General features: G+C 43.2%; 1 protein-coding gene across 1 annotated transcript in view; it reads left to right on the forward strand.

The window, feature by feature from the left end:
• The window catches only part of FRY (FRY microtubule binding protein), a 449,190-nt gene that overhangs the window by 63,939 nt on the left and 360,824 nt on the right, over positions 1–24,427 (forward strand). Inside the window, 1 exon segment of the mRNA XM_030200365.1 lies at positions 11,724–11,777. Coding sequence (XP_030056225.1) covers positions 11,724–11,777 — 54 coding nt within the window.

The following is a 24,427-nucleotide window of genomic DNA, read 5'->3' on the forward strand; positions in this document are numbered from 1 at the left end:
GTAATCCGGCTCTGGCCTGTGGTGATGTGAGAGTGGCACTTTCTGCTGGGCCTCTAAAGAGAAAGCCAACGCAAGTTCCTCCTGCGCGTCCTCTGCAAGATGTAACCAGGGCAGTGATGCTACATAATGTTTTAATTGCTCATAATAAAACCGATCTCCATCCAGGAGGCCAAACTCTTTCTGCAAGTCCGCAAATGTTTTCATACGTCCCTCCCGGGTCATCACCTGAAGCAAATACTCTAGGCCTCGTTTTTTCCATCTCCTAAACGTCCCATACATACGGCCCAGTTCAAAGGCTGCGTTATCACAGATGGGTAGGTACGGGGTAACCTTTGCCGAGAAATGATGCATCCTGCAGACCCGTTTCCAGGTCGCCACCGCTGCTCCCATGATCAGGGACTGCTGTAAAGCCTGTGGAATGGGCGCTTCAGTCGAGTGCAAATAATTGCTGAAGTGGGTCCCCGAGGTAAGGTCTAATTCTACAGTGGTATCTAAAAAGTCACTTGTACCTCGGAACCAATCATTCACATTCCTCATCCCACTGGCCACATTAAAATACCACACACTCAGCAGTCCGAGGCCCCCATATTCCACCGGCGTGCACAGGGTTAAGTGACTTGCCCCAAGATCACAAGGAGCAGCAGTGGGGTTTGAACCAGCCACCTCTGGATTGCAAGACCAGTGCTCTAACCACTAGGCCACTCCTCCACTCAGCAGTTGGCAGTAGTAGGGGCAAAGTGCATCCATGCTAACTTCAACCAGAGTTTTCTACACTAGTGTAATTTTCAGTGTATTAATTGCAGAGGATACACTGGGCATGCTCCCAATAATTGCCGCACAGCTTTTGTATTTAGCGTGTTTTGATGTTAAGGAGTACCAAGTGTAAATGAATCCCAGTAAAATACCCCCCCACCCCCGCCCCCAAATTAATTTTTTTCTTTGGTCTTCATTGAGGAAGATATAAGGGATGGTATTTAATGGTGGTGATTATGGAAAAATTGGAACAAATCTCAGTGAATCTGGAAGAATGTAATAGGGGAAATAGACAAACTATAGAATGAGTGCACCCTCAAGAGTACAGACCTGCTATTAGTAATTTGTAATCTAAGATTGGAGGGCCGATATTCAGATTGGTGCCCAGTTACTTCAGCTCATAAATTTAGAGCAGCCTTTTTGCAGTCCTAATGATGTGCTTACTTAACTGGTTAACGGACCGATTATCACTGCCAACTACATTGTGGCTGTGCCCAAACTCGAGCCTCGGACTGCTTCTAGCCTAGCCGATTACGGAATGGCTGGTTGGTGGAGATATTCGGTGGCATTTCCCGGTTAAAGGCCCGTTTTACTAAGGTGGGCTAGCAGATTTACCTGCTTATAATCGAACGAGAAAAACGCCCAAGTTCCGACCTAAATCGGGAGATGGACGTTTATCTCACAAAAACGAATAACGCGGTATAATCGAAAGCCGAACTTGGACGTTTTCAACTGCACTCGATCGCGGAAGCGTACAAAGTTGACGGGGGCGTGTCGGAGGCGTGGTGAAGGCGGGACTGGGGCATGGTTATCACCCGAACAGAGATGGGCACCTTTCTCCGATAATGGAAAAAAAGTATGCGTTTGTAGCTAGAATTTAGGGCACTTTTCCTGGACCCTGTTTTTTCACGAATAAGGCCCCAAAAAGTACCGTAAATGACCAGATTACCCCCAGAGGGAATCAGGGATGACCTCCCCTGACTCCCCCAGTGGTCACTAACCCCTCCCACCACAAAAAAAACATGTTTCACAACGTTTTATTTTCACCATCAAATGTCATACCCACCTCCCTGGCAGCAGTATGCAGGTCACTGGAGCAGTTGTTAGGGGGTGCAGTGGACTTCAGGCAGGTGGACCCAGGCCCATCCCCCCCTACCTGTTACAATTGTGCTGCTTAATGCTTATTAGTCATCCAACCCCCCAAACCCACTGTACCCACATGTAGGTGCCCCACTTCACCCCTTAGGGCTATAGTAATGGTGTAGACTTGTGGGCAGTGGGTTTTGAGGGGGATTTGGGGGGCTCAACACACAAGGGAAGGGTGCTATGCACCTGGGAGCTTTTTTACCTTTTTTTTTGTTTTTGTAAAAGTGCCCCCTGGGGTGCCCGGTTGGTGTCCTGGCATGTGAGGGGGACCAGTGCACTACGAATCCTGGCCCCTCCCACGAACAAATGCCTTGGATTTATTCGTTTTTGAGCTGGGCGCTTTCATTTTCCATTATCATTGAAAAACAAAAACGCCCAGCTCACAAATTGTCGAATAAAACATGGACGTCTATTTTTTTCGAAAATACGGTTCGGTCCGCCCCTTCACGGACCCGTTCTCGGAGATAAACGCCCATGGAGATAGATGTTTTCGTTTGATTATGCCCCTCCACGTGTGTTCTAAATGCTAAGACGCCTATAGAAATATAATGGGTATCTTAGAGTTTAGCAAGAGGACCTTACGAGACTGGACATCCAAAAGGAGTTGACCAGAAAAAAGATCTAGATGTCATACGTTGAAACTCTCTGCTCAGTGTGCAGCGGCGGCTAAGAAAGCAAATGGAATGTTAGGATTTATTAGGAAAGGAATGGAAAACAAAATTGAGAATGTTATAATACCTTTGTATTGCTCCATGGTGTGACTGTACTTGAATACTGTGTGCAATTCTGGTCACCGCATCTCAAAAAAGATATAGTGGCATTAGAAAAGGTACAGAGAAGAGTGACGAAAATGATAAAAGAGATGGGATGACTTCTCTATGAGGAAAGGCTAAAGTGGCAAGGGTTTTTCAGCTTGGAGAAGAGATGGCTGAGGGGCAACTTAGCCGGCTAAGTGAATGTTCAGCGCTAGCCGGTTAAGTTAATAGCGGTTAAACATAGGCCTGCTATTTAACTGTCCTATCTTAACCATTCAGCTTAGCCGGTTTAGCACTGAATGTGCACACTTAGCTGGCTAAGTTGCAGAATATAGCCAGTTAATGGTTAATGGTTTTCATGGAGAGAGTGGTGGATGCTTGAAATGCTCTCCCGTGGGAGGTGGTGGAAACGAAAACGGTAACGGAATTCAAACATGCGTGGGATAAACATAAAGGAATCCTGTTCAGAAGGAATGGATCCTAAGGAGCTTAGCCAAGATTGGGTGGCAGAGCCGGTGGCGGGAGGCGAGGATGGTGCTGGGCAGACTTATACGGTCTGTGCCAGAACCGGTGGTGGGAGGCGGGGCTGGTGGTTGGGAGGTGGGGATAGTGCTGGGCAGACTTATATGGTCTGTGCCCGGAAAACGACAGGTACAAATCAAGGTAAGGTATACACAAAAAGTAGCACATGTGAGTTTATCTTGTTGGGCAGACTGGATGGACCGTGCAGGTCTTTTTCTGCCGTCATCTACTATGTTACTATGTTACTGTAGATATGAGAGAGGTCTATAAAATAACTGAGTGGAGTGGAATGGGTAGATATGAATTGCTTGTTTACTCTTTCAAATAATGCTAGGACTAAGGTGCATTCAATGAAGCTGCTAATTAGTAAATTTAAAATAAATCGGAGAAAATAGTTCTTCACTCAATGAACAATTAAACACTGGAATTTGTTGCCAGAGAATGTGGTAAAAGCAATTAGCTTAGCAGGGTTTTAAAAAGGTTTGGCTAATTTCCTAAAAGTCCATAAGCCATTATTAGGATGGACTTGGGAAAATGCACTGCTTATTCCTTGGATAAGCATCATAAAATCTGTTTTACTGTTCTGAGGTCTTGCCAGGTACTTGTGACTTGGATTAGCCACTATTGGAGACAGGTTACTGGATTTGATGGATTTACGGTCAGTCCCAGTATGGCAAAACTTATGTACTTATAAATCCGCTAGCGCACCTTAGTAAAAGGAGCCCTAAGTGCCACTGAATATCAGTGACCAGCCAGCTCAGTGAGGTTTCCGCCAAATGTAGCACTTTGCTTTCAGGTCAGAAAGTTCTGTTTTTAGTTTAGTCAGCCCACAAAAACTTTTGCCACAGGACTACACAGGCAGAAGATTAGAAAGCGGCCATTCAAAGCAGATGCTGGTGGGCGACATCATTAACTGTATTATTTAAATGTGTGCTACCTCCTGAGTTCGCCATCTGCCCCATCTCCTCTATCTGCCAGCCCCTTTGTACATCGAGAGAGCAGTTTCCAGCGTGCAGACCTAAGAGGGAGAAAGCGGCCTTTAAACCAGACACTGGTGGGTGCAGTGGCGTAGCGGGGGCGGCTGCCACCCGGGGCGGATTGCCGCTGCACCCCCCCCCCCCGGGTGCAGACCAACACGACACACCCACACTGGCGTGGACCCCCACCGGCATAGCGCCACCCCGATACGGTCCCCACCTGTCTACGAACTCCATCCATCTGCAGCGCTGCTGTAAAAATCGCTTCGTCGGCCCTTCCCTCACTCACTGTGTCCCGCCCTCTGAACGTAACTTCCTATTTCCTCAAGGGCGGGACACAGTGAGTGAGGGAAGGGTCAACGAAGCGATTTTTACAGCAGCGCTGCAGATGGATGGGGACCGTGTCGGAGGGGAGGCGCTGCGCAGGGGGGGGGGTTGGACGGATGCACCCCCCCACCCGTTGACACCCGGGGCGGACCGCCCCCACCGCCCCGCCCTTGCTACGCCACTAGGTGGGTGACGTCATTAACTATATTATCTAAATGTGTGCCGCCTCCTGAGTTCTCCACCTGCTCCAACTCCTCTGACTACCAGCTACTTTGTATGTCAGGAGAGCAGTTTCCAGCGTGTAGACAGAAGAGGGAGAAAGCGTCCTTTCAAACCAGACACTGATTTGTGAAGAGAACCCTGGAGCATTGTCAGTCACTCAGACTTTATTCCTGTGGTAAGGCCTCCCTGAGGTCCAGCAATCCTGCTGCCATTACTGCTGACATCTGTTTAAATTTGAACTGAGTTGGTGGTGATGTATAATATTTTATTTATTTATTTGTTACATTTGTATCCCACATTTTCCCACCAATTTGTAGGCTCAATGTGGCTTACATAGTGCCAGAGAGGCGTTTGCAGACTCCGGTGTAAATAAATACAAAATGATGTTGTGGTAAGATAAAGTTCAAACAACTACAGAGTGATGTTGTGGCAAGATAAAGTTAATGTTGTATAGCCATATAAGGGAATCGCACAGCGGAAGAGTTGTGTTATGTCCATTACGTATTTTAGTTTTTTCGTGTGGCAGAGATTAGCATTTATGTTGGATTGGTAGGGTATTCCTTTTTAAACAGGTTTGTTTTTAGTGTTCTCCGGAAGTGTAGGTGGTCATACGTAGTTTTCAAGGCTTTTGGTAATGTGTTCCACAGTTGTGTACTTATGTAGGAAAAACTGGATGTGTAGGTTGACTTGTATTTGAGTCCTTTGCAGCTTGGGTAGTGCAGATTTAGGTACATTCGCGGTGATTCGGATGAGTTTTTAGTTGGTAGGTCGATCAAGTCTGTCATGTACCCCGGGGCTTCACCACAGATGATTTTGTGAACCAGAGTGCAAATTTTGAAAGCAATTCGTTCTTTGATTGGAAGCCAGTGCAGTTTTTCACGGAGGAGTTTTGCGCTTTCAAATTGCGTTTTTCTGAAGATAAGTCTAGATGCTGTGTTTTGACCGGTCTGAAGTTTGTTCTTTGTATCCCACATAAATTCCATTGCAGTAGTCTACATGGCTTAGTACCATTGATTGTATCAGGTTGCGAAATGTTTCCCTCGGGAAGAATTGTTTCACGCGCTTGAGTTTCCACATTGAGTGGAACATTTTCTTTGTTGTGGATGTCACTTGGCTCTCTAGTGTTAAGTTGCGGTCTATTGTAACGCCGAGTATTTTCAGGCTGTCGGAGATAAGGAGGGTGTACACTGGGGTGTTGATAACTGTGGGGTTTTCTACGTTGTGTTGGGATGAGACAACGAGGCAGTGTGTTTTTTCTTTGTTGAGTTTTAGTTGAAATGCATTTGCCCAAAAGTCCATGATGTTCAAGCTGATCTTGATTTCGTTGGTGATTTCTGTTAGTTAGATTTGTAAGGAATGTATATTGTGACATCGTCTGCATAGATGAAAGGGTTAAGGCCTTGGTTGGATAGGGTCTTGGCCAGTGGGGTCATCATTAAGTTGAAGAGGATTGGTGATAGCGGTGATCATTGTGGTACTCTGCAGTCTGCTTTCCACGGAATATCACTGGTAGTCGTTTCAATAGTGAGACACCACTGGGATCACACTAATACTTGTCATTCATCCAGGGCCTTGCTCTATCTTGGTTTCCGCATTCCCACCATAAGCCCTCCCTGAGCTCCAGCGATCCTACTGCCATTACTGCCGACATCCTGAGCCAGTTGTGATTGGATAACATCACTTGCAGCTGCTTCAATAGTGAGACTGTCGCTGGGACGTTGCGCCTCAAGCGTCGTGCTGAAGGGGCATGCCATAGATGCACATCTGTTTGTGCGCGTCATCGGGCATGGTCTCGGGCAAGGACTTTATATTTAATTTCAACCTTATTGTAAGCCTCAGGTATTATTAATCTTACATAATGTTGTTAATGTGTAATCTAGCTAACTGTTTGTCTATACTGTTTCTGATTCCTTGGCTTTTGGTTCCCAGCATGTCTCTTTAGAAGACAATTATAACATACTGTTAATTATACCTTACAAGCAATGGTTAAAACTTAATGCTTTAAAGACAAGAAATGTAAAGCATCAATTTAATAGCAATGACTGCCTTTATACATGTTTTACTTATCCCACTCATGTGTACCAATCCTCTCGACACAGACTTAAAGATTCATATCCTAAACATCATCTAATTAAAATACAACGTTGCAGTCTGCAACAAGTGTGCTCATTCATTTCAGTACCTATAGCAGTGGTTCCCAAACCTGGTCCTGGAGGCACCCCAGCCAGTCAGGTTTTCAGGATACCCACAATGAATATTCATGAGAGAGATTTGCATGCACTGCCTCCACTGCATGCAGATATATTTCATGAATATTCATTGTGGATATACTGAAAACCTGACTGGCTGGGGTGCCTCCAGGACCAGATTTGGAAACCACTGACCTATAGGTTATTTAAATTCTAGATCCATGGTGGATAAATCTGCGCTCATAAGGGGATGGATTGAAGATGAACAATTTGGTCTAGTCATGATTACTGAAACTTAGTTACATTCAGTATTGATCCTATCATTAAAGACATATGGCCACCAGTTATAAGATCCTCAATCTCTGTAGACCTAATAAGAGAGGTGGCAACTTATCAATAATATACAAATCCTTCTTCAGCATAGAGCTACTCCAGTAACACCTCCTCAAACCTTGAAATACTTGCTTGCAATGTTACTGACACTACTTTAGCAGAACAACTGGAATACAAGGAGGCTGAACATTTACCTAGCCAAGCTAGTCCATGATTTTGTTTTTCTTCCTTTTGTAATAATTTATGGAATGTATATTTCTCATGTGTTTTTCTTTTCTTTCTTTCCTTCTTTCTTTATTTTTTGTGATGTAGGATGTGTGGATACATGGAACTAAAACTTTTTAAATGCATTTTACTTCCAGGCTATGACAAATACTGACTTTCTGTAGACACTGTAAAACTTAACTACAACAGATATATACTTTAAATGTCTTTTCCTAGTTTACAATGCTATGAAGTTGTTTGCTTATATACTGTTGGGCTCCTGGCATACTATGGATAGCCTTGAGCTATTCTTACTAGTAATTTGAGTATTGAATGGTTTCAGTATAAGAGCAGTGATTACAACACAACACCTCAGGGTTTGCAAGAAATAATATCCATAGTTACAAATGGCTCAGGTGATCACTCTGCCATCAGCACAATATTGTGTTCAAGTAAAGCAGTGGAGGGAGTTACTTATATTTTCTAAAAATATATATTACATATCAAATTTGGCAGCCGTACAAGAACTAGTTTGAGCCAGGGCTGCCACACCTGGAAGACAACTGATGTCTTCCGTCTCCTGGCTGTCAACAAAGTGCACACACAGTGGGGCACATTCACTATTATTTATTTATTAATTTGGATTTTGCTCACACTTTAGCTCTAGGTGAGTTACATTCAGGTACACTAGTTATTTTCCTGTCCCTGGAGGGCTCCTAGTCTAATTTTGTACCTGAAGCAGTGGATGTCAGTCTCAGTGCTCTAACCACTAGGCAGCTACTCCACACCAGGAGCTCTTTTTTGCATTAACTACTAAACCTTTAGCTCAAGGTGAGTTACATGGTACACGGGGTATTTCCCTCACAATCTAAGTTTGTACCTGAGGCAATGGAGGGTTAAGTGACTTGCCCAAGATCACAAGGAGCAGCAGTGGGATTTGAACCGGCCACCTCTGGATCGCAAGACTAGTGCTCTAACCACTAGGCCACTCCACTCCACTCCACTTATGGTGCCTTGAAACCATTTAGCATTTGCCACTGATTAACAAATATGATATAATTCCTAATTTGTCTCCGTATCACTGGGGCATATGTTAGTGGTTAATTGGGAATGGCTATTTATATTTTTAAATAGTATTAGTTATATGAAGTGGCTCCTAGTCCTAACTGGTGGCAGATTTAAGGTGCAAGTAAGAACATTTGTTTCAGTCGACATACATTTAAGCTGTGGAATTTGTTGCAGGGTATGTGGTCTAGGTTCTAATACCCACTAACCAGGTAAATGTGGGGAGCAGCAAGTAGGAATCTTCCCATTAGGATCTAGCTGGCTAGGACTGGCCACACTCAGAGGCAGGATGCTGGGGTCAATGGCATGTCGGTGTGACCCTAAACGTAGAACTTTTCTTACATTTTTTTTATTTGGGCCACACAGTTTGCTCATTTGTACTTGCTGACAGTGCTTCCACAGGTCTTATTTTTCCTCTTTGCTTCTGCGTTCAGTTGCGTCTGCTTCATATATGCTTGAATTCTGCAATTCTTTTGATCCTGTGGTCTCTAGTGGAGATCTGTTCTAGATTTGCACCACCATCTCAGAGAAAAGGTATTCTCAGAAAGGAAATGGGATGTTAGAAATTATTAGGAAAGGAATAGAAAACCAAAAATGAGATTGTTATAATGCCATGGTGTGACCACACCTTGAATACTGTGTGCAGTTCTGGTCGCCGCATCTTAAAAAAGATGTAGTGGAATTAGAAAAGGTATAGAGAAGAGCAATGAAAATAATAAAGGGATGGGATGACTTCTCTATGAGAAAAAGCTAAAGCAGCTGAGGCTGTTCAGCTTGGAGAAGACAGCTGAGGGGAGTTATGATAGAGGTCTGTAAAATGCTGATTGGAGTGGAAGAGGTAGACTTAAATCGCTTGTTTACTCTTTCCAAAAATATTAGGACTAGGGGGCACGTAATGAAGCTACTAAGTAGTAAATTTAAAATAAACCGGAGAAAATATTTCTTCACTCAGCATGTAATTAAACTCTGGAATTCATTGCCAAAGAATGTGGTAAAATCAGTTAGTTCAGCCTGGTTTTAAAAAAGTTTGGATAATTTCCTAAAAGACAAGTTCGTAAACCATTATTAAGATGATCTTGGGAAAATCCACTGCTTATTTCTAGGATAAGCAGCATAAAATCTGTTATACTGTTCTAGGATCTTGCCAGGTACTTGTGACCTGGATTGGCCACTGTTGGAAACAGGATACTGGGCTTGATGCACCTGGTTCTTATATTCTTATCCCCTGTTTCTCCCCCAAATAAACTCAAAAAAGGAGGAGAAAGGAACAAGGAAGAGAGGAGGGATATCACTTATAAGTAGACACTATTACATATGAAAAAATGGTGATACGGTTAGGTAACTCCCACCTTATTATACTGAAGAGATCACTTCTACCCACAAAAGAATCTTGGGCATCTGTAGTACTTATCTCCTAGGGCCATCTATCTTCAGCATCAGAGTGTAACGATACGAACTCATTGTATCTATCCTTGGTCCCCCCACCCCACAGTCCAGACAGCACAGGGTCCCAGCCATTTTCACTGGGTAGATAAGGGAAGATGCAATATGATGTTGTCCATATAAAGATGGAAAAAAACCCATCAAGAGACTTTAAAATATCGGTCTTGCAGATTAAAAAGTTGGGTAAACAAATAAGAACCTTGGGGCACTTCAGTATGTATCTCAACCCATCTGGAACAGGCAGAACCAATCCTTACCTGCTACTGTCTATTTAGCAGATACGAATGGAACCAGTTCAGTAAAGTACCACCTGAATGGGGTAGATCAGCGAGCTGGCATTTAGAACCAAAAACAAGTATACCCTGCCGTGCTCAGAACATCATCTCACCTATGCATCTTTATAAAATAACCTAATAAAACCTTTAGAATTGCACCTAAAATGCAGCAATATGAATCTGTGCCTGCTCAGGAGTAGGCATAAATATATGGGTATCAAGTATGTATGTGTTTTATAAAATGCACATGTTTTCAACTCCGTCCATGCTCATCTCAGACTGTGTTCCTAAGCACAGCTCCATTCAGGTCACATGAACGTAGGCACCTTCTTACAACCGCACATAGTTTTACACCATGGGGTAATTTCACAAGGAGATCTCTTTGCACACTTTATTTTATTTTTGCTTAGATGTTGTAACTCTCAACATACTGTGTTGATTTCTTGATTGTAAACTGCTCAGAATCTGTGAAGAATTTTGTAAAAGGACGTTTAGGTTAATGAGGCAGGAACCCACTTATTATTTTATAATGAAATAGGTGGATATGTTTTCTTTTAAATAAAATACTGGTGCAGATTCTGCAGAAATAGTGCCTAGATGGTGCCAGTCACACCTGTTCCAGAGAAGGCATAGTGTTAGCAAGTAAAGTTACCTGCAGATTTGATAAAATAACCCATCCATGCTCCACCTGGATTGTGTCTACTCTACAACTACATGTCTACTTTTACTATGCAGTAGTATATCCAGAGAGCAGATTTTAGGTGAGCCTAAGGGGGAAACGGATGGGCACTAAATGCCCTCCCTACCCCCCCCCCACACACGCAACTTTTAAAAGACACTATAAGTACCTGAGCTGGTGGGGATCCGCAAGCCCTGCCAACTGAAGATCTCCCCAAAGGCGCCCAGAAACTCTTGTGCACAGTGGCATTCGGTAACTGCTTCCTGAACCACTGCCGCCAGCACTCTGCGCAAATGTGAAAACTGAGTGTGCGCAGCCGATTGCAGAGCTTTGTACAGGCGTTTCTGGAGGCCTTCGGGGAGATCTTCAGCTGGCAGGGCTTGCAGAATTACCGCCAGCTATGCGGCAGTATGCTGCTGTTGGATGGGCCTGTGCCCTGACAGCCCCACCCGTGGTTACGTCACTGGTACCATGCATACTTTTAGGTGTGTCCTAATTTTATAAGAGGTCTTTTTACATGCAGAAATCAGCATTCTACGTGTGTAAAAAGATTTATAAAATGACCTCCTTATTGTCATTTTAACTGAGGAAACAGAGATAACGTATCTGTGATAAATGATTACATGAGAAGGTCAAGCATTCCATTTTCATTTACATGATCATCCGCAGTTGTGACAAGAATGGCTGATTTCTTCAACCTTTTACAGTATCTTGTTTGAAAGAAATACAAGTAGTTCAACTAATAATGATGAAGATACAGGATTGTGTAGCTGTTATAAATATGTATAAGTAAATGCTTCATCTGTTAAGTCTCTCTTTGTATTTGTTTTTAGGAAAAGCCCCTGACGAAATCTCTACAGCGAGGCGAGGATCCCTTATTTGATCAAGTAAGTGATACTGTGCTTCAGTTGTCTAACAATGATCTCCTGATTTTGGTCTGGGAAAGAATATATCAATTTTAGTAACCTCTGAGCATATCTACTGAACCCCTAAAATCATTTTCTCATTTTACAGAAAATCTCTAAATCTCTGCATTCTGAAAATTGTGAGGTGGACATTGTAATAGTTAAATGAACTACTAGACCTGTTCCCCTAGGAAGCTTTACCTTTGGTTAAAAAGTTAACACTCTGGACAAAATTAGTGCTAGGTAGTTTAGACACATTATTTTTTTCTTCAAATAAAAACTAAAGTAACCTCTTTTAGCCCCCGAGTTAACTAAGGGTTTGACAGAAGTAATGAAATTGAATGGGGAGAAGGCAGCGGATTAATGCCCACAGCTGCTCAAGAGATGCCATTAGTATTTTATTTCCTGTTTGACCCTGAGACATTTTTCTGCATCCAAATACACTTTGTGCTCTGAACCCAATATCTGATTTAAGCTTTGTGATAGCAAAAAGAAATTAATGTTTGTCTCCCTCATCTGAGTTATTTGTAGCCTGCTTCTCGCTCAGGGCAATGAAAAAGTCCTGGCGAAGCTACCAAAGACAAAAAAATCACCAGGACTTAGGAAAAGGGTGGGGAAAATTGGAAACGATGACCAGTGTTTTAACAGTCAAGGGCTTAGATGGGATGTGGGAAGCAATGTACACAAATAAAATAATCAGATAGCACTCTGTGTGTAGATGTGCACATCAACCCTGTCATTCTGTAAACTTGGGCGCCCAATTTTATGGTTAGGGAGAACTCTATAAATGGCGCTCAAAGTTAGGTAAAACAGCAAAAGTAGAGGCTGACAAATGTGCAAAACCAATAGGGAGATAATATCAAGAAACAGTTTATTCAGAATATTCATATCAAGGACCCGACATGGTCCGTGTTTCGGCGCCAAAGCACCTGCCTCAGGGGTCACAAACAACTTTCTCTGAGAAGAAGCTGATTGGCTTGAATAAATCCTCTATGTATACACGTGGTTATAAAAACAAGTTAATCCACAGAGAGAACAAAGAAACAGCCATCCGATCAGCAAGCTCAAAGTTAGGTGCCAGTAAGAACCCCGCTAAACAAGTATTTTGCAAGGGTTCTCTGGACAGAGAGCCCTTTATAGAATATTAGTTTAGTGTGGATCTCACGCCTAACTTTGCCTGCCACACTTACGCCTGCTGAAACCTGATAGGGTGCAACTAATGGCAGTTGGGTGTCTAAATGACCCCATTTTATAACATCGCACTTAATTTCTGGGAATGCGTCTCACTCACCCATGCCCCTCCCATGGCCACAGTATACTATTGGTATATTTTGTAATAACCCCCCAAAAAAACTCCTCAAACAAAAAAATAAAAGTCTGAGAAAGCACAGTACACTATAAAACTATACAGGCAGCAGATGAACTACTCTTCAGTCGGCTTCCGTCGCACCTCATTTCTCTTGGTGACATCTGATCCCATTGCTGGAGGGCAGATGTCCAACTCTGGTGGCACATTGACAGTGGTCTTAAGTTGATACCAGAGTGCAGTGTTATGGAGCATGGAGCACACTGTCACAATGTCTGCCACCTTGTCAGGTGAATACTGCAAGGATCCTCCAGAGAGATGCAGACAGCGGAATTGACTCTTCAGTACCCTGAAAATACACTCAATGGTACCCCTGATTGAGATGTGGGCATCATTTTATTTCTTCTCTGCTTTCATGCAGAGTGCTGGGAGTGGGGTCATCAACCACGATTTGCATCTGTATCCACCATTGTCTATAAGAACACAACTGTCAATTAGTGATGTATAATGTATCAATCACTCAAGTTCTTTAAAGGTTGACACAGCCTCCACCCCCAACTTTCCAGTGGTATTTCTCAGTAGGATAGCTGCATACTTATATACCCCCTCCCTCCCTCCCTCCCTCCCTCCCTCCTACCTGCTGGTAGCCCATCTACTCCCCAATCCTCCAAACCTCTGCCATTACTTCCCCTCCCTTCTGAACTGCTTCATCCCCCATGTGGTATGGTATCTGACAATAACACTCAACCAGTAGCAATCGGTGACCAAATTTGCACCAGTTGGCAGAGTTTGTAAAGATGCATGAGTCATGGCAGCTCACAGGGAACTTGGACATGACATCCAGGATCCTTAGCTTAGCATCACAGACCACCTAGATGTTCAAGTACTCAGGCTTGTGGTTGCAGTACACCATTTTGTCGTCTGATGGGGGAAGGAATAGCACATTGCAGTTAATGGCACCCAATACGTTAGGCATACCAGCAATTTGAAAAAAGTCCTGTTTTAACTCCTGCAGTTGGTCTTCCTCCTCTGGGAACTGGATATACTACCTGGCATGTTTTTTTTTTGTTCTCGCAGTATCTGGGTCAAATGTCTAGAGACAGTAGACTGGTTCACACTGCTGGAACCTCCTATCACATGCTGGAAGGTTCCCATGCCAAGCAGCTTCACCAGCTCAGGCACTGCATGGGACTGAGCTGTTGGTGGATCAACATTATCTCTGATGTCCTCAGATAGCTCATAAATAGCAGTTCTTGTTAAATGGTAGTCATACTCCAGTTTTTGGTCTGACCTTTCTTCCAAGGCCACCCGCATGCGATACACACCCCACCGGGATTGGGAACGCAAAGGTCTAACCAGCGGCTGCTGTACCTCCTACCTTTCCTGGTTGTCCTCTCCCCTTGGCTCACCATGTTTGTACTCCTATAGAAAGCGTAGGAAGAAACTTCCATCCACGTCTGTTGCAGACAAATGCAAGATGAGAGTACTTTAGAGAGCACAAGATACACACACTTGTAAAGAATGTGTCTCTATTGCGTGACAGTTTTATAGCAAGAGAAAACGATTTTGACAACCTTTGCGGTAGTCTCTTGTCGTAAAGCAAACCTTTTTGTGTGCACCATAGACGGATGTCATATGCGTGCGTCGATTGACTTCATATGCATTCATGAGTATTGATTTGTTGTTTGTTTATACATACATACATACATATATATATATATATATATATACATACAACGGACAACCATAGACGCAGCTGTCTTTTTCTATGTCTGGACTTATAATCATAGAACGATACTTCCACCAACAGCCCAAAGTTCCAAACTTAAATTGTGAAAAAAAATTCATGTGCACTTAACTTGCCAAAACAGAAGCAATAGATAGGGTCCCAACATGGTCCATGTTTCGCCGAAGCTGTCTCAAGGCACTTCTTTAGTTAAGACAGCTTTGGCAAAACATGGACCATGTCAGGATAAAGGTTGGGAATAGTTTTGTGTGTATGATAGTAATTTCCCTTCCTTAGAGTATTGTTACCCAAATTTGGGCACCAGAAAAATGAGCACTAAGCGCTATTCTATGAACGGCACCCCAAATTGGGCGCCATTTATAAAATAGCTCTTAGCGCCAGGATCTGCACTGTTTTGGTTGTGAGGATTTACACCAACTGAAACCTGGTGTAGATCCTCACGTCTATATTAGGTGCGGATCTAGCATATTCTGTAATACTGCATGCAAATTCTAGGAATGCCCAGGATCTGCCCATGCCTCTCCCATGGCTGTGTGCCCCCTTTTTGGATCCACGTGGAAATATTTACATGCGCATCTTTATAGAATCCCGACTAGGAAGATGGGTGCATACATTCTAAATGTGGCCAATTAGGTCCAATAATTGATTACCACCCATTATTGGCACTAATTAGCTTGTTCATTTGTGTGCAGAAATTGGGCATGCCCAAATTTGCATGCACAATTTTGAGTGCCATATATAGAATTTGGGGGATAGTGTCACAGAAAGTTCAGGCAGACTGCTGCAACGCTATCTGGTTATTTCCAGGGCAGTCCGGGGTGGAGTCAGGTTGGAGCCAGGACCTACTCAGCAGCAATAGTCTGCTGACAAGGTAAGTCCACAGATGAAGTCAGGACAGCAAAAAAGCTGTCCTTACTCTATCCAGGTTATCTGGGTACTGGTCTGAATATTGGCCAGTAGCTGGATAACTTTTAGCAGCTTCTGATTTTCAATCCTGGGGCCTGAATTAGGTGGCAACACTGTAAATGTCAAGGAGGTTTTATGACAGGAGATGACATGACATCAAAAAGTTGAAGCCATCTCCCCCCCCCCCCCCCCCCCCCCCCCCGTGCAGCATTTGCAGACGCTATTGAAAACAAATAGCAAGCTTGTGAGGTTTGTCACTGCCTATGTGTGTGTTTTTTTTGTTTTTTTAGCTGACAGCTTTTTAAATTATTTGAAAGCTTCCCATATGTAATCCAAGGTATTTTTTAATCTCTGGGGTTGGGGGGGGGGGGGTCCCCCACAAATCTGCCCTGAGACTCAGGCAGAGCCGGGGCCTTTCTTAAAGCTGCCCCCTACAAAAATTGAGCCTCTCGCGGCTCCAAAAGCAAGTCTGCCACTCTGGGTCACCTGCAGACACCTGCTCATACTCCAGGAAAGATTTGCTTATTAAGGGCCCGATTGTGTAACAGAGCATGGATGTGAGAAGTCCAAAATGACGCCTGCTTTATAAATGCATCATAGGTTCTTATGTGCCTTTATAAAACAGGTGCCCAGATCAAGCCCAAGCAGTGCATAAATTCCAATGCACATATATTCACTTGTTCTGAAGCATAAGAACTTAAGTGTTTTGCCATACTGGGACAAACCGAAAGTCCATAATGGCCAGTATTCTGTTTCCAACAGTGGCCAATCTAGGTCACAAGTACCTGGCAAGTTCCCAAAAGAGTACAATACATTTATGCTGCGTATCCTAGAAATAAGCAGTGGATTTTCCCCAAGTCCATCTTAATAATGGCTTATGGACTTTTCTGTTAGGAAATTATCCAAACCTTTTTTTAAACCCAGCTGAACTGACTGCTTTTACCACATTCTCTGGCAACCAATTCCAGAGTTTAATTACACGTTGAGTGAAGAAATATCTTCTCCAGTGTGTTTTAAATTTACTATTTAGTAGCTTCATTGTGTGCCCCCTAGTCCTAGTTGGAAAGAGTAAACAAGTGATCCACGTATACCCGTTCTACTTTACTCAGTATTTTATAGACCTCCCCATAAGCTGTCTCTTCTCCAAGCTGAAGAGCCCTAGCCGCTTTAACCTTTCCTCATAGGGAAGTCGTCCCATCCCCTTTATCATTTTCATCACCCTTCTCTGTATCTTTCTAGTTCCGCTATATCTTTTATGAGATGCGGTGATCAGAATTACACATAGTATTTGAGATGTGGTCACACCATGAAGCAATACAAAGGCATTATAACATTCTCATTTTTGTTTTCCATTCCTTTCCTAATATTTCCTAACATTCTAACTAGAAGGTGTAAATGTGTCCACATGCTTTATATGTATACTGGTATATGAAACTAGTGAAAAAAGGCCCGTTTCTGACACAAATGAAACGGGCGCTAGCAAGGTTTTCTTCGGCTCCCCTGCAGTCACCCATGTCCAGCGACCCTCCTCTCCCCCTGTGCCCACTGCAGCCACCCATGTCCAGCGAACCTCCTCTCTCCCCTGCCTCCCTCCTGCCACCCATGTCCAGCGATCCTCCTCTCTCCCCTGCCCCCCCTGCAGCCACCCTTGTCCAGTGACCCCCTGCCCCCCCTGCAGCCAGCCATGTCCAGTGACCCTCCTCTCTCTCCTGCCCCCCCTCCAGCCACCCATGTCCAGCGACCCTCCTCTGGACATGGTTCAGCTGTGAGGCATGTTTTTTTTCCCCCCGGGTTCTGAAGTTGACATCATAATGGCTATGGTGATGTCAGCCTGATCTATGGATCCTAGCAGACCAACTTGGAATGAGCCATGGTCCCAGGCAAGTCAGAACGTTGGAGGTGAGAATTATTAAGAATTATTATATGGGATATACAGTTACATTGCAACCTTACCTTCGCTCTGCACAAACCATGTCTTCCCACCCCCCCCCCCCCAAGAACGCCTGCATATGGCACACATGTAAGTATGTGCCATTGGATTGGTGCCCATGTACCAGAAGACCTTTTCTGTGTCTCAAAAAAAAGCTTCACATGCTAAGAGCTTTATAAAATTATCACTTCCCCAGCCCCTATTGGTGTTTTTTCAAGTCCTGTAAGACCACTATCCCACTGCTGTAAATCTGTCAAAGCTAGCTTGTGTGGCCAGCCCTATCAACCGTCTCAGCATGGATGGCGAGAACTGGATCAGCTTGGTTGATGTTATCCTCTCAGTCCCTCAAGGTGGTCTATTTAGAAAGGGTTTGAGGCACATTGGTTATAAGGTACTGGGAAACTTACTTTTTCTGACTGTCTCTCTGGATAGAGTGCTACAAGCATTGCTTTATTTAGAAGAAAAGTAGAATTAAACCTAAAAGAACCATCCTTCATGCAGTCAACTGAATTAATTTTTTTGCTGCTTTTTTTTTTTTTTTTAAATCTTGTTTAGACTTTACTGACAATTGTGCGCTTGATTGTATGGGTTGGAAGAGTGTTTTTATTTATATGTATGTTCACACACTGTTGAATCCAGCACACCGTGTGCACATTCAGCATCCCAGTATCATTCATGCTCACTGCTCTGCCATTATAGATGCATATTGCAAGGTCCTTTTGTCATTTGATGTAGTTTGGGGAAGAAGTGCTCTGAGATGGCCCAGAATGCCAGACTCCATAGTCTTACAGTGAAGTTAGTCTGTAACCTGTTCAGAAATGGTATGTGTCCAGGTTATTTTTGCTTTGCTTTCAACATAAGTGCTGCGCTATTCTCCTGCTTGCCCCCCCCTCTGTTCCAGTCAGGGTTCTCTGTTACTGGTTCCATCTTTACGGGATATTAGAAGTACTTACCTGACAGAGAGTGCCTTCTCAGTACCTACCCTCAAGTTGTAGAATAAATTTCAAGAAAGCTTTAAAAATCTGGTTATTTCCATGTAGTGTATTAGAGGGACCACTGGATGTCTTCTGTCCATTTGGAGTCACCTGGGGGGCGTTTAAAGAGGGAGGGGGGTCAATATCGTGGTCAGATAGGGGAAATTACTGTTTAGTGTTAAGTTATATCTTTGTATTTTGGGCTCTGTTTGCTGCTTTATATAGATAGATAAGTAGGGGGAGGGGTTGAGAGATAAATTATCTTTAATATTGTTTGGAAGGTTGAGGAGTGGGTGGGGAGGGGGAGGTTGATTATGATGGAACACCACTTTGATAGTTTTTGTTAACTTGTAAGTAGTATATGAAAATGTAAAATATTATAAAAGCATATTTGGGGGGGGAGTTATCAACATGTGCTACTGTTAAGTCAAACTATCTTAGTGCAGGGTCTAACTAGCCCCCCCCCCCCCCCCAAAAAAAAAAAAAAAATTCCTTGTCTAAAAATGTTATTTTCCTTTCTATGCCTCTGGGGTGGGGGGGGGGCTTAATTGGATGGACAGACTTGGATAGGTTGCATAGTCTTTATCTGCCTTCATTTTCTGTGTTTAATGTAAAGGGGCTTGAAATGCTCAGCCAATGGAACAATGCCAGTTTAAGATCACCATCTGATACTTTACCAAATCCATTTGATGTCTTTGATAACTTTACATTGTAGTATTTTTTGATAGTATTTTTGTTGTATTTATTCTTTGCTCTGTATGTCTCAAACATAATACTGTCTTTGCATTATTCTGGACAGAGAACATCTGTTTGCTTGAAAATAAAATAAAAATGTAAGAATGTACCTGTGTGAAAGACAAGTATATAATTTTACAAAGAATAGTGGCAATAATTTAATGTTTAGGGAAGCTACCCAGGAAGACTATCTGTATGGGGTTAGTAGAGAGAGAGAGAGAGAGAGAAATGGAAAAACAAGGAGAGAGAACCTCATAAGGGAATAAAAGAGAAAAGTTATACTGGTTGTTAATGTATGTTTCTTACTAATATTAGTTAACAGGTTTATATAGTTCAATAGTAAGTTTAGAGTCATTTATGGCCATTAAATACTTACCTAATTTATCTTTCCTTATTTGAATTTTGATGGCATAATGACACATTCATTGAAAGTTAAGCAAGTTGTACAGCTTATAGCAAACAGCCTAGAGACCAGTTTCATTCAGTTTATTTATACAGTAGATGCCAAAGCAAATACTAGAAAGCATTTACATGAAGTGTGGTCGAGTCCTAATGAAACACAAGGTTTGAACACCCGTGTGCTTGCGCAGACCAGTTACACTCCAGCTCCTATGTTGTACATTTATGAGGGAAGAACGTGATCGTTCAGTGCAACAAGGACATGTTTGTCTATCGGCTCACTGCCTTTCCATAGCAGCACAGAGCTGGGATTCATCTCATCAATGACCTTACTTCCAATAAATGAAGGAGCTGGGTACCCAACAGGCTGGCTAAACTCTCCTCCCTTCCTGTTCTCAGAGAGCCAGTTCTTTTCAAAACCCACCCTTCCTTCCTGCCCTGACTTACGAGCAGCGACAGACGCAAGTTAAACTGACCTTCTATCCCTCGTAAAGACACCCACTGTATTGCACATGCAGGAGGGAAAGAAAGGTGTGTGCTGTTACAGTATGAATCGCTTCATTTCTTTTATGGAGAATGAAATCATTATCCTTGAAACATGAAGAATTGTACTGACTTATCCTTCTGGGAATGTGCTTTATGCTCTGTATTGAGATAACTTAAAAATGTACGTTTAGCATCAACATATTTATAAGAAATATACTCAGCACACAAAACAAAGTATTAAAAATATACTTCAGAATTATATTGTCTTATCTATATATGTATATGTGTGTGTATCTGTTCTTAGTATGGTTTCTTTATTTTGGTGTCATTAATATTTGGGCTTTATTTTCTGAAACTTCATTGAATGATAGTCTCTGCAGTCTGGCATATATTTATTGATTTATTATTTATTTATTTAGATTTTGCTCACACCTTTTTCAGTAGTAGCTCAAGGTGAGTTACATTCAGGTACTCTGGATATTTTTCTGTCCTAGGAGGGCTCACAAAAGTTTGTACCTGAAGCAATGTACTTGAGTCTACTGTACTCTGCATGCCTGGTCATCCTGAGTCTGTGCTGTATGACAGTTACAAATGACTTCTTTTCTCGGCACAAGCTTTGCTGATGCTTTCATGGCCTTTTTTTTTTTAGCATAACATTTGTTAAGTCCATGACTGGTGAAAGTTGAGTGTCGCTGGTCAGTAGCACTAAATGTTCTAGGCCTTAGCAAAAAGGCTTCATAGAAGGTGTCACTATAAGAACTGTTTCTTGACTTTTTATTTATTTAATTTATTTTGAATTTCTTATACACTACCTGCCAGCCTGAAAGCTATCAAAAGCAGTGTACATTCAGGGTAGTGGGACAGTTGTGAGCATGTAGTTTTGATTTGTGGGGGTATTTTGCGAGATGGGGCAATTACAGGGGTAATTTTTTGTAGGGATAGTTTTGGGGTGCTACAGTAGTTTCAGGGGATAGTTCTGGTGGGAATAGGGGCAGCTTGAGGGGTTGGGAGAGAACAGGGAGAAGCAGTTTGAAAGGAGAAATTCCTCAACTGCTATGTTTTACTGAATGTTCTTTTGTTACAGAAGCTTGAACTCCTTCTTCCATAGATTTTTTTTTTTTTATTGATCGATTGGGATTTGTTAATCACTTTTATGAAAAGCTTCACTCAAGGTGGTGTACAATCCCCTGATTCTATAAAGAATGTGGATCCCAGATCTGCACCCAAAATGATTAGCTAATTGGCTCCAATAATTTAATTATTAGAATTAACAAGCACGCACTTGGCACTGATTATGATTTTTGTGCCGATCTGGCTGCGTGCTATTCTGTAACAATGGGCACCTAAATTTAGATCATGTGCAACTCAAAAGAGGGAGGAGCATGAGTGGATTAGGGGCATTCAGAAAAAATGCCCGCAGTGTTACAGAATAATGAGGATCCATGTCCAACTTGCACACCAGGATTTACACCAGGTTTCAGCTGGCGTAAGACCTCGCACCCTATTTTATAAAGAACACTTATCCCGGTGCGGCCTTTATGGAATAGCTTTGAATGTCTACTTTTTAGTGGCTTTTATAGAATTTCCCCCAATATGTATAACTTGAGATAAATAATACACAGAACAATGAGGGAAACTTGGAGATCAGCAAATTAAATCTGTCGTACTTATGACGTAATCTATGGAAATACTTTTTCGTAGACAGGGTGGTGGATGTGTGGAATAGCCTCCCAGTGGAGGTGGTGGAGACAAGGGCTGTGTCTGAATTTAAGAAAGCATGGGACAAGCACATGGGATCTCTTAGGGAAAGGAGGAGATAGTAGTTGCTGAGGATGGACAGACTAGATGGACCCTTATCTGCTGTTATGTTTCTAAGCTCTGGAACTCATTGCCAGAGAAAGTGGTAACAGCAGTTAGCATATTTGGGGTTTTAAAAAATGTTTGGTCAAGTTCCTGGAGGAAATGTCTAGAAATTGCTATCAAGGTAGCCACAGGGAAAGTTACTACTTATCCTTGGGGTCAGTAGCATGGAATCCTGCTTCTTTTTGAGATTTTGCCAGGTACTTGTGACCTAGATTGGCCACTGCTGGAAGCAAGATACTGGGCTAGATGGACCTTTGGTCTGACACAGTATGGCAATTCTTATGATATTAAAAAAAACCTATTTGGCCGTATTTCAGTGATATTCCCAATTTCACGCCAGATAATGTGGTGGGCCATTTTTGGGGGGAGCTTATTTCTCTGGAACCCCCTAGTGAATTAGTCTTATTCACTAGGCTTTCCTATAAGCCAAGTTTCATCCCATTCCATTACATTTTTAGAGAGTTATTTTGCCCCCAGGCAGATGGACAGACAGACCACCTTGACCCCTTTTATAAAATCTTTCTAATTTCTGTTGTGTTGGAAAGAATAAAAAATATCCTCAGGAGTCCAGGTTATGATGGATAGGCATTTACATGGAAACTGAATATTTTCATAGGTATGTGTGGAAATGACCCGCCTCAACCCTTTTTCTGGCAACATCCCCACTTAGCAGGGCTGCTGAGAGACTGAACTGGGCCCGAGGCAGGGCTGCCGCCCCCACCCACATTCGTCGCCGCTGCCGCCCCTCCCCCCACAATTGTCATCCACTGCCGCCCTTACCATGATCATTGCCGCTGCTGCCCCCCCCCCCCTGCCGGGTTGCTGCCAAAGTTCAAAATTTAAAATACCTAGGCTGGCGGGGGTCCCGAGGCCCTGCCAGCAGAAGACAACTTCCTCCAGTGCTGACTCTTCACTCTGCTGATTGCCTGCCCCGTGGCTGCTTTTTCTCTCAGGGCATGCTCGGTTTCAAAACCAAGCATGCGCGCCTGAGAGGAAAAGCAGCCGCTCAGCAAGCAATGGGCAGAAGAGCAGCACTGGAGGAAGACCTGCACTGTCTGCGTCTCCGGGCCCCCCTCCCCAGCCTCCAAGGGGGGGCCTGGGTTCCGGTGTTTTCTCTCTCCTGCTCCTGTCGGGACACGATCACTCGGATCCCATCAGCAGAGAGAGAGAGAGTCCCAAGTGCCGGGCCCCCCTTGGAGGCCCAGGGAATTTTGTCCCCCTGCCCCCCATCTCGGCAGCCCTGCCACTTTGTTGGGGTAATGTTGCTCATGTAGAGACTGAAGGTACATAACTTTATGTACATATCAGGAAAGCAGTCTTATAAATGCCTAGTTATTAACGCAGAACGCTGCTTACCCACAAGAGTGACTTCCTATGAGCATTTATGGCTAACCTGACTCAGAGCCATGTAATGTATTGTGGTCATCAACAAAATGTTAATTAGCTGAATTAATCCATTTCAGAGATATCAAATTGCTCTAATGATGTCCATTCTGCCTGTCTAGACATCTATATCTATATACCTATATTAAGATTGCAATTAATGGATATATTGCCATTGGAGAAGGTTTATATCTTTCTCTCTATCTATATACAGTGGGGGAAATAAGTATTTGATCCCTTGCTGATTTTGTAAGTTTGCCCACTGACAAAGACATGAGCAGCCCATAATTGAAGGGTAGGTTATTGGTAACAGTGAGAGATAGCACATCACAAATTAAATCCGGAAAATCACATTGTGGAAAGTATATGAATTTATTTGCATTCTGCAGAGGGAAATAAGTATTTGATCCCCCACCAACCAGTAAGAGATCTGGCCCCTACAGACCAGGTAGATGCTCCAAATCAACTCGTTACCTGCATGACAGACAGCTGTCGGCAATGGTCACCTGTATGAAAGACACCTGTCCACAGACTCAGTGAATCAGTCAGACTCTAACCTCTACAAAATGGCCAAGAGCAAGGAGCTGTCTAAGGATGTCAGGGACAAGATCATACACCTGCACAAGGCTGGAATGGGCTACAAAACCATCAGTAAGACGCTGGGCGAGAAGGAGACAACTGTTGGTGCCATAGTAAGAAAATGGAAGAAGTACAAAATGACTGTCAATCGACAAAGATCTGGGGCTCCACGCAAAATCTCACCTCGTGGGGTATCCTTGATCATGAGGAAGGTTAGAAATCAGCCTACAACTACAAGGGGGGAACTTGTCAATGATCTCAAGGCAGCTGGGACCACTGTCACCACGAAAACCATTGGTAACACATTACGACATAACGGATTGC

Source organism: Microcaecilia unicolor, chromosome 4 (genome assembly GCF_901765095.1).
Source record: "Microcaecilia unicolor chromosome 4, aMicUni1.1, whole genome shotgun sequence".
NCBI classification, from domain to species: Eukaryota; Metazoa; Chordata; class Amphibia; order Gymnophiona; family Siphonopidae; genus Microcaecilia; species Microcaecilia unicolor.